Here is a 16654-nt window from a genome sequence, read left to right as displayed (position 1 = left end):
TGAGCAAAAACCAAAAGTGTCCATCTAAATATCTCACCAATCCAATGAGCAGCACACACAAAAACTAAACCAATCGACAGGAACACCAATCATGTCAAAATATTCCAAGTTTCAAGTCATGTCTTGTACAACTCACCTTATGGTCACTCAAAACCCTTCTCTATGTCCCTATTAATTTGAGACTGTCCAAGTGCTGTTTTCTAAATGGTCGATGCTAGCCTAGCATCCGGCTTCAACACCTCAGTAACTATCGGGGCATCACTGAGTGTTCCCGAACTTTTCCCCGATAGTTACTGAGGTGTTGAAGCAGGACGCTAGGCAAGCAGCGACCATTTCGAAAACCGCAATCGGACAGTATCAAATTAATAGGGACTTAGAGACAAGCTTTGAGAAACCATAAGGTGAGTTGCACAAGATATGACTTGAAACTTATAATATTTTGACATGATGGGTTGTTCTGTCGATTGGTTTAGTTTTTGTGTGCTGCTCATCGGATTGGTGAGATATTTGGATGAATACTTTTGTTGTTGCTCATAACTCCGTGGACTTTTGTTGTTTGTGTGTGTAGCCTACGGCTCGGCCACGGCAATATCCCACTAAAGGACATCTGTGATTTAAATCACAGCCTTTGACATGGACAAAATCAAAAAATCATCAAACACGAGCTTTTTAAGATGATTTAAATCCTTTGATTTTAATCGGCCAACCCTGCTTTTAAGCCCGGCTCACAGCTTCATTCAGCCAGAGAGCTAAGAAGCCACTTGCTATAAGGTAATGATTCCCATAGGGTCTTCTTATATTACATAAAGACTAAAAATAATGCGCATTGCGTGATATTAAAATTCTATTTTAATATCACATAATATTGTAAAACACTGCAATGAGACCTCATTTTCTCAGTATAAACATATGCTAACACGTGCCCATGTCTATGTAGTGCAATAGAGTGCCCCATACGACATCGGAGAACAAATGATCATCGAAAGACACCTCGTCGGATTAAAAATGTGCACCAGTAAGTAGCGAGTTACCATTTTATTTACATTCAAAAGTTGTGTACAAGAAGCCGGCGTTTGCAGCACATATTATAAGTGCAACGAGTTAGCTCAAAAGCAGGCCTGCCAACCCAAGAGCGGGGCAATGCGTGAGATTTGGTTTTGGGGCAATTGATGTATCAATGATAGTATATATATATATATATATATATATATATATATATATATATATATATATATATATATATATATATATATATATATATATATATATATATATATATATATATATATATATATATATATACAATTGTAGAAATTGGGGCAAAAATCTCACGCATTTTCATTTTTTCTCTGGGGTGATTGCGTGAGTCTCACGCCCAATGCGTGAGAGTTGGCAGGTATGCTCAAAAGGGATAATGCGCACGTGAAACGTCGCCAAGAATGAGAATAGGTATATAATATGCAATTATATATTTACCCGAGGAACTTTATAATTTCCTATAAAAACTGTGCGTTCAAACTCGCCCATCTTGTTAACTGGAGATTAGACAGAAGTACAGAAATTACGTGGTAAGGGAATATTATTAATAGGAATAGCGTTCCATTAACGCATGTCCTGTCGCAGTTTGACAGAAGCCTTCACCTTTCGTCTGCGAAGGACATGCAAAAAATACGCTCATAAACGTACTTACCAAACTGAATAGTCAATAAACATGTAGTCTGTACATGCCATTAATTTGCGCTGTTTTGTTATGTCCATTGAAAAGTAGACTGAAATATAAGCTGAAACCTCTAAAGATATTGTACGCTCTTTATGTCTATGGTGTTTAGTCTCCGAAACATAATTCTTACTTCGATAATACTAGGTTTTAGTACGGCTTGTAAGCGCCCATTTAGACGACCTCAATGGCCGTTGCCGCGACGACGCCAGCAATATTATAAGTCAAAAATGTATACGAAAAGACAAAAACAGTGACGACGTTTATATTTCAACTTAGAAATAACAATCAGGTATGACTGGTTTATTTATTTGCATAGGAGTTTACAATAAATAGTCTTGTTGGTTTTGTTACCGATGTTATAATACATCTGAATTGGATGAAGTTCCTAGTCTTTGTTAACTGGCGTACGCCACGCGTGTTCAATCTATCTATCTATCTATCTCTGTAAAATATCTCAAGTGGCCGCTAGGCCTGTAGAAATAAAATGGTGCATTAGGCATAAAAATAAGATCACAAATAAGCATAGTCTTATTTATCTAAGTCTGAAGGATAAAAGTATAAGATCGCTTGGTCTAGTTATAAGAGAATCAGATGTTAAAATTTCATCGCACGGTTAAAAAAAGAGTGTTTCATTGCACCTGTATTGATTGTGTGTCTGATATTGGAGCCTCGAGTAAAATAGGATGAGTTCTTAATTACAAATCTATTAAAATCGACCATTAGGTCTTGGCTTAAAATTTTTTGCAGTGTGCTTTCGTCCTTGATGCGTCTTCTCTCTGCAAGTGTTTGCCATCCCATTTTCACCATTTCTGATGATATACTATCAAATTTTCTTAAATTGTTGGCCCACCTAAAAGCTTTTCGGTTAATGGATTCTAAATCTTGTATACTATAATCAAAATGTGGACTCCAGACTGTGTTGTGTCTCACAGTTGAATTAATTGTTAGTCCAATTTCCCAGCTGCTATTTGAATGCTCTGATGCAAACGCCCAAGCTCTTTTAAAATTGGTTGATAATCTTTTTAGCGCTTCAGAGTTCATTACATCCTATATTTATGTACTACATGTATATATTATCGTTTGGTAATAGGTCCCGCTAAAAGTCATGTACGAATGAGTTTTTAAGGCAGCAACCAATCAACATTTTATCTAATCATATGCTTATTTCGTTTGATAACTTTTGTTTATTGATTGCTTACATACAGTCTATAATCTATTGTATTAGGGTTAAAATTGGTCCCCTTCTCAGTGTATTACTCACGAAAATCCACTGATAGCAAAGACGTAACTGCAGAACATTGCTTCTTTGTCTATATCCGCTTGGGGTTTGAATGTATGGATATTAATATTCTGGTCATTTCGTGTTTAGTTCTTGGAGAAGCTAATTTTTTTCACTGTGTTCACTGAATAAAAAGGTATCTATCACGCTCATGAAAGCCAAATGTTGTTAAAACTTTATTTGAAGTAGAAAACTAAGTTTTCATTATGCTTATTGAAACCTAACACTGATAGACAATTATTGTTGTTCGCTTGATGCATATTAGGCAGCATGTCAACTAATAGAATGGTGTTTAGCCAAGTATTCTGTATGATTTATAATTACCAATCCTCTAATAGTTTTTATTGAATAATGCGATGGTCATTTGCTGAGTTTACAAGTAAATTGTGTTTATCACGAGAATGCATAATTCTGTGAGTATGCATAAAACTCTTCCACAGTTAAGGAAAGCTATCAGGACTTATAAACACAGTTTTTATTATTAATGCTGCTCAGCATTGCTACTCATTGTTTCACTACTAAAACATGTATATTCTTGAAAATAGTGAGCGTAAAGGGTAATTTTATTTATGAAGAAGTGCTGTAAGGTTGCAAAAGTACAATAAAATATCATTATGTTGTAGATGGAACCAGCTGCTAGTCAGTAGAAGAAGTTAAATATTGCCAGCAGTAGCTAATCTTTGCCGTGCATAGCAAAATTATTCCAAAATGCCTCGACCAGTATCTGTTGTCTGCTACATATGCGGTCGGGAGTTCGGCACAAAATCCATCAGCATACACGAGCCTCAGTGTCTTAAAAAATGGCACATAGAGAATGACCAATTACCAAAGAAAATGCGGCGACCTCCTCCAAGAAAGCCAGAACCCCTGCCAGATATTGCTATCAAAGGTTCAGGGTCGAACGCTGCCAGTAAAGGTCAGTATAACATTGAACAACTGAATGAAATGGCATGGCAGGCTGCCCAGTCCAATCTAGTACCATGTGAGATCTGTGGGAGAACATTCCTACCAGACAGGCTTATGGTGCACCAGAAAAGCTGTCGGCCTGGAAAGTCTGCTAGACCTGTGAATGCATCACGGCCGTCTACTGCAACCCGTCCTGGCACTGTAACATTGGAAAACCCTCGAATATTAAAACGGGAAATGTTGGACAATGGAATATCAGCTTCCCCCAATCCCAGTGTGGCTCCGCCTCCTTACACGCCTCAGCCAACCGAACGGGACATCCTCCGTGCTCCTGGAGAGTTCAAGCAATGCCCTTCATGTAAAAGATCCTTTTTACCAGGTCGACTTGAAATGCATGTCAAGTCTTGTGGCGCTCCTATATCTCGACCATCTCCTCCCAAAACTCCAAGAAAGAGTGCGCCGATCAGTGCTAGGTCCGTGTCAAGAAACAAAAACAACAACTCCTCTAGACCGACATCCGCTCGTACATTTTCTCGCGCAAGTACAATAACTCTTAACAGCAATTGTCAGCAGCCGGCTCCACCTCAGGCTGTGAAACCTACTCAATCGCGAGGCACTTCAGCATTTTGCTATATTTGTGGGAGGGAGTTTGGCTCTCGGTCTATAGGAATTCATGAGCCGCAGTGTTTGAGGCGGTGGCACCAGGAAAATAACCGTCTCCCTTTGCAAGAACGTAAGCCACCACCTATCAAGGCAGCAGCCAGCCGGACTAGTTTGCAAGGGTAAGTGAATGAGACATCGAGCTGCAGCAGATCTTTGATTGGCTGATCCATCTACCTGTGTTACAGTATGATATCATCATCGTGTTTACTACTTGCTCCTTGACATGGTTGTAGCATCTTAGCTTAAACGCAATAAAGTTGGCATGCCCAGAGTTTTATATAATCATTAAATTTAAAATTAACATGCTTTGAATGTTAAAGATAACCAATGAAGCAATAAATCATCTTTTGGCTGGCTTTCACATCATATTTTCAGCATTTCGATAATGATAGCAGTTTAATCAACGGAAGAGTTTGAAAGGCCAATGTACAATTTGTCAAACAGTGTCAAATCATTCTTGTGGAACAATCAAGTAATGGTTTTATTAGGTTTGTCAGTCAAAATGACTTTATTAGAACCCACACTAGTTCTAGATGTTGTCTATGGGTTCACACAGAAAAGATGATCAAGAGGAGACTACTCCTGAGCCATCTAGAGGTGGCATGGTAACTTGTGGAAACTGCAGCAAGTCTTTCCCTCCAGAACGACTTCCAATACATCAGAGGGCCTGTAGGCCATCCAGACCTGGCACCAGGACTCTCTCCAGGTCTACATTTTCTAGTGCTTCTTTTGACGGGCCATCTGGAGCCAAAAAGTTTAATGTAGGTGCTCTACTTCTATAAGTTTGGTTCCTTATTTTGTTGTAGCTTAGACAGTAGCATTGTAAATTGTGGAGTTGTGTACTCCTTACTTAATTGATACCAATATTGCTAGTTTCCTTAGAAATAAAATTAAACTTGCATTTATTAATATGGCATATAAATGTGTCAAACACATAGACTCACAGACTAATTCAAGAAAGTTTCATGTTACTAGTAACTCTCTAGTCCAGGGTTTAACGACCCGCGGCTTACGAGCGCATGCGGCTCTTTCATCCCCTCAAGAATGATGAATCAAACATTGTCGCTTGTTATTGTAAAGGATTTGCCGGCTTTTACTTAGTCACAATCTAGATCTGAAGAAATGTTGCGTAAACGTAAGAGAAATGAGCGTGGTTTTTCATTCGTTTTATTCCGAAGGAAATTCCGTTGGTCGTGGAGCTGCGACTACTCTGATTTTCTAGTGAGACCGGTCCCTATATATACACATATATTTACCCTGGACCGTATAATGAAACCGGGTAAGAAGCCGCATAAGAATAATTATTAATAGAATCGCTAACACGGTGGCTTAGTTACAGCCAAACTAACAAAGTATTAGTGATAAGACACATAATAAAGACAGGTACACCATGCAAAATATATATAAGAGTAATTATATGTGAGTTATAAAACATCAAAAAATAAATTTGTGGCCCAGCGTCTGCCACATTATGCGTCATTATTTATGCGCCAATAAAACCGCCAAAATTACACCAGCCGGCACGACACTTCTTGATTTTTTTACCCCAGGTAGGCAAACTATGGCCAATTGTAAAAAATGAAAGTGACAGAGGAAAATAGAACATTTGATCCTACGTAGGCTGATTCGTTTGTTTTCACTGCTGATGAGATTGGTTTACCAGTTTGCTTAATATGTAATGAGAAATGTATGCTGACACTACCATTTTGACTCTAATTCACCGCAATTACAGCACACAGAAGAAACGTAGCACATTTGCTGCAGTTAGAATTTAAGTTTGGCATTTTTGTTAAAAGAAGGACTGAATTAAACATGAAGTTGCAATTTTTCTTCAAAGTAACCATAAAACAACATAATATCTTCACGCTACGTTCGAGTTATTATTAGCTATCTTATTGTTCTTTACAAAAGTGTAATTTTGTTTTCTCAACAGTTAAATCATTACACATGTCAAACCTTTTTGTTTTATGGTGTAAACATGGTATAAATGCCTTGAAAACTAAACAAAAATGCTACATGTAGTATTTATTTATTTTTAAATTTTAAATTTCAAAGGGAGTTTGTGGCTCCCACTGTGTTCTTTCCTGCAGAAAATGGCTCTAGTCACTAGTATCCATCAAATCTTTAAAACTCGTAGAAATTAGAAAGCTAGAAATGATACGGGTGGATGCCTAGAGAGTAGAAGAAAATTGCCTTTTCTTTGCTTTCACTAGTTGAGGCTTTAACCTTTTTTCCTTTAACTAAGGAAAATTAATTTCTCATATAAATTACATCGCATATTGATCTAAGGGTGAGGCCATAGACACCTATTTTCATTACTGAAGCATTACAGTTAAGTTCAATCGCCATCCAAGGCCACTAAAGATGTCTATGACCTTACATTGTATTAAATTATGGTGCAATCCATGAAGGTGATATTTCCATTGGGTCATAGACTTATAAATTCAATAGTTTGCATGTTTATAATCAGGCATGCATGTCTATTAAGAAGTCTTAGTTTTTTCAAGGAATTCAGCTTCTCATACAGTTCTTTATGAAAGACCATCAATCACTGCTTTGGACTCTGTGAGTTGCTAAGCTGCTGTCGTACTATTAATTGATATCAAAGACTGTTTGAATTTTGTAAAAAATCTATGTCTTAACTGTATAGCCTACTCCTCCACCAAAGAAGCCTTCAGCGATTTCCCGGCCTCCAACCATGGTCTGCTACATTTGTGGCAGAGAGTTTGGCTCCAAGTCTATTGGCATACATGAGCCTCAGTGTCTAAGAAAATGGCACCTTGAGAACAAAGGCCTGCCTAAGAACTTGCGACGACCCGAGCCGAAGAAACCAGAGATGAGAAACATTTCAGGTGAAAATTAAATATTGATTACGTTACCAGAAGTCAAAATTACTCGGAGGTGTTTCAATTTATTTGTTTCAATTTATCAAAGGTGTTTTCACAATTACTTTGTGAAAAAACCTCCTATTATTTGAACAGGAGGTTTTTTCACAAAGTAAGTGGATAAGTTTTGAGGATGAGTTCAAAATTAAGCTTCCTATTTGGTATCACCTGTAGATCTCTCACTGGAAGCTAGCCTTTAATCTCTGATGATTGTGACTTTGCAAACTCTCCTGAAGCGAGTAATTTAATACCTAAGCATGTTTAATCCGGAGTTTAATCCTTAGTTTATCTCTAATTTAATTCCATCGTATTTAATCTTAGGTTTAAATCTTGTCACATTCCTGTGTCACATTCTTGTGTCGCATTATTGTGTCGCATTCTTATGTCACATTCTTGTTTCACATTCTTTTGTCACATTCTTGTGTCACATTCTTGTTTCACATTCTTGTGTCACATTCTTATGTCACATTCTTGTGTCACATTCTTATGTCACATTCTTGTGACAGCATGCTGCCTTGAAACTGAAACAAAGAATTTCCTATGTTTATTATACATGTACGTACATTGACCTACGTTGTATTTCTCTATAGTTATCTTCTCTTTATCAAGTGAGCATAACTAAGAATTATTTGCTTTGTACTGAAACCACATTATTCATAAAAGTAAGGATATTCATACAACATCCGAATATGCTACACTTCTATACTCATAAAAAAGGAATTTTCTAGACTTACTCTAGTACAATGTAGCTGGCTATATTGGATCAGTAACTGGAAGGTTGCAGTTTGGTCATTGCTTGGCACTCCTTTATTTGGGAACATGAGTTGTCTTATCAATACCCAGCCTTCCTGTACTTCTTTTAGGTTTCAGTCTATCTAGTTTAGCTAGCTTAGTTTGAGGCATAGCAGGTAAATACTATCATACTTGTTTGTTACAGCTCATAGTTCATATGATGTCACTGATGCTATGAATGAATGACACTGTATAATGTCTCTCTTGTTTGTTACAGTTCATGGTTCATATGATGTCACTGCTGCTATGAATGAATAACACTGTGTCATGTCTCTGTTGTTTGTTACAGCTCATGGTTGATATGATGTCACTGCTGCTATGAATGAATAACACGGTATCATGTCTCTCTTGTTTGTTACAGTTCATGGTTCATATGATGTCACTGCTGCTATGAATGAATAACACTGTGTCATGTCTCTCTTGTTTGTTACAGCTCATGGTTCATATGATGTCACTGCTGCTATGAATGAATAACACTGTATCATGTCTCTCTTGTTTGTTACAGCTCATAGTTCATATGATGTCACTGCTGCTATAAATGAATAACACTGTATCATGTCTCTCTTGTTTGTTACAGCTCATGGTTCATATGATGTCACTGCTGCTATGAATGAATAACACTGTATCATGTCTCTCTTGTTTGTTACAGCTCATAGTTCATATGATGTCACTGCTGCTATGAATGAATAACACTGTGTCATGTCTCTCTTGTTTGTTACAGATCATGGTTCATATGATGTCACTGATGCTATGAATGAATAACACTGTATCATGTCTCCCTTGTTTATTACAGCTCATGGTTCATATGATGTCACTGCTGCTATGAATGAATAACACTGTGTCATGTCTCTCTCATTTAGTACAGCTCATGGTTCATATGATGTCACTGCTGCTATGAATGAATAACACTGTGTCATGTCTCTCTCGTTTGTTACAGCTCATGGTTCATATGATGTCACTGGTGCTGCTATGAATGAATAACACTGTATCATGTCTCTCTCGTTTGTTACAGCTCATGGTTCAAATGATGTCGCTGCTGCTATGAATGAATAACACTGTATCATGTCTCTCTTGTTTGTTACAGCTCATGGTTCATATGATGTCACTGCTGCTATGAATGAATAACACTGTGTCATGTCTCTCTTGTTTGTTACAGCTCATGGTTCATATGATGTCACTGCTGCTATGAATGAATAACACTGTGTCATGTCTCTCTTGTTTGTTACAGCTCATGGTTCATATGATGTCACTGCTGCTATGAATGAATGTCATGTCTCTCTTGTTTGTTACAGCTCATGGTTGATATGATGTCACTGCTGCTATGAATGAATAACACTGTATTATGTCTCTCTTGTTTGTTACAGCTCATGGTTCATATGATGTCACTGCTGCTATGAATGAAGCGGCATACCAGTCAGCTCAATCTAATCTCGCTGCATGCGGCTCGTGTGGTCGAACCTTCCTTCCTGACCGACTCCTCATTCACCAGAGAAGTTGTAGACCAAAGAGTTCAGTCACAATGCCCAGGATTAACTAGCACTTGCCTGAGTCAGTCTCTTATCTCCAAGAATACATGAACTGTCTATTGTGCTCTCAACCAACACACTAATTGGTCCTGAGAAACTCCATATCAAATCTTCAGTTCTATCAATTCATATTTACCATTTTATTTTTAGTATAACAGACAAAGGCTTTCAAATATTTTTTAATAAAGCAAGTTATAGAAATTTATTATGATATTTTAGTAAATCTTCATAAAGCTAAAAATTAATTGTGTTCTGCAGCTTTGCAGAGCTATTCAATAGCAAACCTTTAGTTGACATATTTGTGTCTTCTGAGTTGTCTTCTCATTGCTGTATAATGTAAGACATGAATATGGTACTCAAATTTATTTTTGTACTTGTTCGTTATGTTTACATACATGTAAGATTATGGAAATAGAGGTACTTTCTCGATGGTTCTAGCAGTCGCACTGGCATAAAGCATACAAGAACCAGTAAATACTAATTTGTGGGAGTTGTGCAACCTTACCCTCTACAGCTAAGAGAGAATATCTTGTCAGTGACTGTATCAAAGTGATCAGGTGAAATATCTTCAGCTACTGGTACTTGATAAGGTGATAAAAATTATCTTTGAACTTAACTCTTCTCATCACAGTAAACTGTCATGCATATTAAGGCAGAGAGCAACACCAAGTTTACCATAGCCTCTGTTCACAAATCTTCTGAGTATTTTGCATTTTTAAAATGCTCAAAAAGTTTGATTATTCAAATACCCTGAATATTATGTACTGTACACTGTATGATGTACTGCTACATTCGCTCGGTAATAAACATCAGTTACTATGCAGACAACTTTACTATCTATACTTGTGTGAAAGGAGGAATAACTCTACCAAAGTTGCTACCTAGTATAGTTGGAAGTCAATCTTGTAGTAGTTCAAATGAACCTAAATTAGGATCTCCGTTTGTAGAAGCTTGAGTTGGGGAGTGCGTATGCGAGTTGCCTATTGCGCAGGTAACTTACCTATTGCACAGATAACTTACCTACTGCGCAGATAACTTACCTATTGTGCAGGTAACTTACCTATTGCGCAGGTAACTTACTTATTACGCCGGTAACTTACCTATTGTGCAGGTAACTTACCTACTGTGCAGGTAACTTACCTATTGCGCAGGTATCTTACCTAATGCGAAGGTAACTTACCTATTGCGCAGGTAACTTACCTATTGCGCAGGTAACTTACCTATTGCGCAGGTAACTTACCTATTGTGCAGGTAACTTACCTATTGTACAGGTAACTTATCTATTGCGCAGGTAACTTATCTATTGCACAGTAAGTCACCTATTGCGCAGGTAAGTTGCCTATTGCGCAGGTAACTTACCTATTACACAAGTAACTTACCTATTATGCAAGTAACACACCTATTACGCAGGTAACTTACCTATTGTGCAGGTAACTTACCTATTGCGCAGTTAAGTCACCTATTGCACAGGTAAGTTACCTATTTAACAGGTAAGTTACCTATAGAACAGGTAAGTTACTAGGTGTCTATGTAAGTTGCTGAGTGTATATGTAAATTACTGAGTGTATATGTAAGTCACTGAGTCTATATGTAAGTTACTGACTGTACATGCAATTTACTGGATATATATACCAGTTATTGAGTGTACATTTATATTTTTGGGTTGCTGTATGCATATGCAGTTGTCCAAGCAATGCCAAGGATTAGGCTACCAAACGAATTCTAACCATGATTGCAGCAAAAAAGTTCTCCGAATCATAGTTTATTTGGATTACGAAGCATTGGCATTGCATGATGTATGGCTTAGTTTGTTTGTTTATGATAGTTATGTGGAGTTTTTTGGACAAGTACATTTGTGATTGAAAATCTGATCTTTTCATCGCGATGATAGACATCATTTTGACTAATATTTTGAGATAAAAGTATATTTTATCTAGTTTTCTCGCATACAGTTTCCCTACACTTTACACTGTAGGGAAACTCATGAGAGGTAATGTAGCATTTGTAGAACTCAAGTAATGGGAGATTGATGTACGTATCTTCCTTTTAACTCATCATTGCTTTGAATTTGGATTACTTCAATTTGTAACTCTTCAGGAGCATTGGCTGGTTCCACACCGAATCGTATGGCAAAGACATTCAACTCTCTTTGCTTAGCTTTCACATAATAAAATCTTCGCTCAAACACATCTAGCAGTTTTGCACACTCATGAGCTTATTCATGTGTACTTTCAAGAGTTTCATACTGCAATGTCGGAAGATGTGAGTTGTTATCTCCTTCCAATTGCACTTTCCATAGTTTTAGTTTAGCTCCAAAAACCTTCACATTTGACAGCAAGGCACTTAGAAGTTGATTATGGTTTTGGATAAACTCGGATAAACGGTTTGTAATGTCAACCAAGGCATGATCACATAACCACTTGCTGTCAACTAGCATCCTAACAGGTCTGCCTTTCATCTCCATAAATTCTTTAATTTCCTGTTTTTGATGGTATTTTGATTTCTTGTTTTTGATGGTATTTTGATTTATTGGCTGAGTTTTTTGAAAAAATTTACTTTTGCTGGCGCCAGCAGTTCAGCAGCAGTGATGATGCACTCCTTCACAAAGTCTCCATCACTGTCAGGTCTCAGCTTTTTGCAAATAACTCAATACTTGCATAATAATTGCAGAGACAACACTCAGTCTCAAAAAGCAGTCTAGTAAATCCAGCTTGTACCATTAAACAATTAGCAATTTAAAGGATGAATAGAAATATATCTCTATTTCTATAGATTCCCACTGCTAGCTATCGCAGATTGCATAATTCATTATAATCAAGTACCACATCTTAGCAAGCTGATGAACTTTGCAAATAGAAACAAAATCGGTGTTCAGACGTTTTTATTACGATTATGATTCCACATCGTTCATAATATAGGTGATAAACTATACATCAAACTACTGTCCGCTTTTGATTAGGTATTGTTGTTGTACCCACATGGTGTATATATTTGCAACTACAGATGTCTCATAAACCCTGTGCTAGTCTAAAAGCCTACCGAGTTCTGTTCGTCTTCAGATCTCACAACGCTCAATGTCTAGAAAAACTTCTCACAAGACCAAGTTTCAGAATTCTATCTAAACCACATCAGCCAATGAGTTGTTTGAGCCGTGTTGAGCGGATTACATAACAATACAGCCCAATGTATTTATCATATGGATATTCTGCACCATTCAAGCCTTCATAAAGTATATGGTAATAGTCTAACAGAGAAAACAACACATATAAAAAACGATATGCGACTCAGTAAATCTCTGTAATTGAGAGAATCAAAAGTAAACTAGCAGTTGCTACTTAAAGGTGTGGTTGCGTCATATTTGAGTTGATTTTAAAAGAAAATATTTTTTTTGTCTATCAGTTGATATATTGTTTGTTGTGTTAGGCAATTTCATTGTCAAGATATTTGAATATTAAAATCGAAAAAATTCGATCGCAGTAAAAACGCTCAGGCCAAAAAAACATGCCTAGATATGCCCAAAATGATGTAACGCCTGATACAACCTGTCTCTATTTCTCGTAGTCACATCGGCTATTTGCGATAAAAGTCTAGTCTTACGCGGCTCTATTGGCATATATTTTATTTTGTATTTGCTCGTGTTGGCTAAAATAAAATTCTAATTCCAGCTACAGATATATTATTACCAATGTCTCAAACGCCTCAAACAAGAAAAATTAAAAATTTGTCATACCAGCTGCTTCTAAATGCTGTGTAAACATTTTAGTACCGACTACCAATTCTACCAGTCTACGATAATTACGTTTGAGCAAACTTTGTAGAATAAGGTCTTTGTATCGGCACAGTTCCGTCGCTACCCACACTAACGAAACACAGCCTCCAAAAGCCCCGCCCACATTATGCCCATTGCCTATCCTGGGGTTGAAGCTGTATATCATAGCCCACACTGAAAACTAGTTTCTTACTTTTATTAGCTGATTCAAGTACTAAACAATGGTCGAGCTATGCAAAAGTGCCTGTCCATGCAGCTCTGATTGCACTTCATAAATCCATCTATCAAAAAAGATTTCAGCACAGGTGTCAACTGGGCTATGATATATTCAATGTTCTGCAAATCATTTTTTGCATTATCTTCAACAATATTATTTTATTATATAATTTTTACAAGCAAAATCTTTTTATCTCGGCATAAAGCTTTTATTAAAAATGTCCATCAAGTCGTGGCCACTCACTTATTTTCAGCTGATAAAAGAAGACAAATTAATCTTCTGCAGCAAACTCAAACAAAACATCATGGTTTATGCATCACACATTTAAGTCGGTCTTTCCCAGTTATGGCAGTTTCCACGCTGACAAAGCTGCTTCTGCTGGTGAGGCCACATAAACATCATGTGATCAGTAAAACAAATGCAATAAATATATGTCATTCATAGATATGTCATTCTAACGCGTATTTACTGAAAGCTTTCAAACTGGGAGTTACTGTAGATAGAATGCGAGTGTAATTTTAAAAATGAATAAATGTCTAACAAAGGCATAAGTACGCCAAGCTAACGATTCGAAGCTTTGGTTCTGGAAGTTAAAGATATGCATTGATCAATCGATTTTCTTCACTTTCTACAAGTGAAAAGTGAACATCTCAAGTCAAATCATAAATCTAATTTACTAGATAAAACTGCCACAGAAAATTTGAAGCAAATATATCTCAGTGAAACGACAAAAAATTATAAAGCGATGATTGGTGATAGCAAAAAGTTATAATTTTATTAATTAGTACATGTATTAATGAGTACTAAAAATATTACCTTCAGTATATTCATCGATCTAAGCCATTGTATTGCTAGATGCTATGGATTAAAAAGAAGCCGTCAAGAACTGACTGTACATACGTATTTCGCACGCACAGGAAATTACATTGTAACCTCAAACAGGGAAATATAATCTGAATGTAAACTCAACAGTATATCTATAGGAGACTCAAAGTAAAAGATAAATTTACCTCCATTCTCCTATCTTCCTCCGTAGCCCTTTAATCACCTGATGCCAAGAAAACTCGGAGTCACCTTCGCAGTAACTTCACAGCAATTTTTAAAATACTGTTGATCATCAATAAAACGTGTCGATCGAGTAATTTATTAAAGTAACGATGTTAATTAATTTAGTAAATATCGATGTCCATGCGATTCAATAATAGAGTAAAATCCCTAAATTGAGTTATCACAGACAACGAGTTTTACAAGTGATAACATTTATTATACAACCTATAAAAAATTTTGTGCTGATGATTGGCTAATGAAGCGACCTTATATTTATCGCTTGTAGACTCTTTTCAGATGTATTACTATAGTTACGTCACGAATGAAGCAACCGCTGGAATGTGAACTTTCTAAAAGATGGCCTCATTCAAACGCATATATTTCTGGACAGGATTGGTCTACAAAGACAAAAATGACATCAAATTGTAGCTGACGTTTTAGCCTTTTATTGGTTTTAATTTCTTTAAATCGACCTGTTTGACTCAACCACATCTTTAAATGGCGGTTAAAGGGAACATGTGAAATTGATGGTCAGATGATTAGAATAGTTGAATGATATTTCAACCATTGTCTCTAGAGGCAGCCATGGCTACTCACTACATTTGCAACTTATGACCGAAGATCGCAGCTGTCTGTTTGGGATAGCGATTGAACGGTTTCGGTAACCCTTTATTTTTTATCTTACTTTATCTTGCTTGCGGGCTCTTTATAAATAGTGTTCGAAAAGCCATAGCTCACAAAAATTTCCAATTACCGGCTTTCTTCCATTAGTAAGGCATGTTAGCTTAAAAGTTGACTTGCAGCCTTTAAGCTGCAAGTCAAGACTCTTTTGCTGCAAGCAAAATTCACATTACAGTTATTAGATATCCAAAGATACACCATGTCTTACTCTGTTGTCTTGTAGGTGCAACATATGTGGAAATATGCTTACAAGCTTTTAAAAGCTAAAAAACGAACAGTCAATCGCAGCCACACGAGACCGCCGTAGTTTGGACTCTCTTTCCAAAATGGCTCAAATGTGACGTAGTTGTAGGAGATAGCTTCTGTTTACACTTTCAAGCAACCTCATGCGTCGAATTATTTTCACGAATATCTTTCACGCATTCAATAAAACCATGTCTATTGTTCTTACCCGTCAATTTCATCGTCATTGTAATGCTGTCACTTTCAGCACTGATATCCTATAACCTACCGTAAAAATTCATTTGTTTTCAAATTTGGCTCAAAAGAGTGCATATCATTGTCTGATAAAAATGACAAGCATGTTGGTCGCTTGTGATAATCGAAAAATGCTTCAGAAATTAATCACGAAGTATGGGTCACATGATCAGATTACGACTAGACAATTAGACCAAGCCGAAACAAAACTGTAAAGTAGCCAGTATCTATATTTAATACGGGGTCTTCGGTAAAGCCCGAAGTGTTTGTCATAAACTAGTGCTACGGGAAGTTTTATATTGAGTTTTTTATTGGCCTTTCAATTCACGTTAGAACATCACGTGACAAGTTAATAACCAACTGTAATGACTACGTCAGAGAAATAAACTGATTTCAATCTACAACGGCGTTTCGTTTTTTAGCTTTTAAGAGCTTGTAATCACATTTCCGCATATTTTGCACCTACAACACAACAGAGTTAGACATGGTGAATCTTTTGATACCAAATAACTGTAATGTGAGTTTTGTTGCAAGTCAACTTTTAATAAGATATGATACTCCATTGTTAAAAATGATGCAATCCATGATAGTTAGCTGTGATAATCAATCAAACCTAGTTCCCATATACGCCGTAAGCACCGACGACAGTACCGCAGGGCTATCAGCGGTGAAATGTGAACCTGTGCACCAAA

The 16654-nt window shown here is 36.8% G+C and overlaps 2 protein-coding genes across 2 annotated transcripts in view; one reads left to right on the top strand and one right to left on the bottom strand.

Annotated features, from left to right (window-relative positions):
- The window catches only part of LOC137393290 (serine/threonine-protein kinase 31-like), a 61867-nt gene extending 60265 nt beyond the window's left edge, over nt 1–1602 (bottom strand). The window contains exon 1 of the mRNA XM_068079776.1: nt 1477–1602. Coding sequence (XP_067935877.1) covers nt 1477–1527 — 51 coding nt within the window. The 5' untranslated portion in view covers nt 1528–1602. The remainder of the gene's footprint in view (nt 1–1476) is intronic.
- Nucleotides 1603–3705: 2103 nt separating this feature from the next.
- Nucleotides 3706–9804, top strand: LOC137393757 (zinc finger protein 474-like). The gene is made up of 4 exons (XM_068080445.1): nt 3706–4687; nt 5125–5329; nt 7219–7420; nt 9610–9804. Exons 1-4 carry the CDS (start codon nt 3708–3710, stop codon nt 9780–9782), a joined length of 1560 nt encoding a protein of 519 aa, XP_067936546.1. The 5' UTR covers nt 3706–3707; the 3' UTR covers nt 9783–9804.
- The last annotated feature ends 6850 nt before the right edge of the window (nt 9805–16654 follow it).

The sequence above is a fragment of the Watersipora subatra genome, chromosome 4 (genome assembly GCF_963576615.1).
Source record: "Watersipora subatra chromosome 4, tzWatSuba1.1, whole genome shotgun sequence".
Lineage (NCBI taxonomy): Eukaryota > Metazoa > Bryozoa > Gymnolaemata > Cheilostomatida > Watersiporidae > Watersipora > Watersipora subatra.
This window is presented reverse-complemented; position numbering and strand designations above follow the sequence as displayed.

What these genes read in the sequence shown, in the direction of transcription:
- LOC137393757 (XM_068080445.1), top strand. Translation starts at nt 3,708, where the DNA reads ATGCCTCGACCAGTATCTGTTGTCTGCTACATATGCGGTCGGGAGTTC. An exon ending in CTGGAGCCAAAAAGTTTAAT is followed by an intron (nt 5,330 to 7,218) that starts GTAGGTGCTCTA and finishes TTAACTGTATAG; the next exon opens with CCTACTCCTCCACCAAAGAA. An exon ending in AGAGATGAGAAACATTTCAG is followed by an intron (nt 7,421 to 9,609) that starts GTGAAAATTAAA and finishes TGTTTGTTACAG; the next exon opens with CTCATGGTTCATATGATGTC.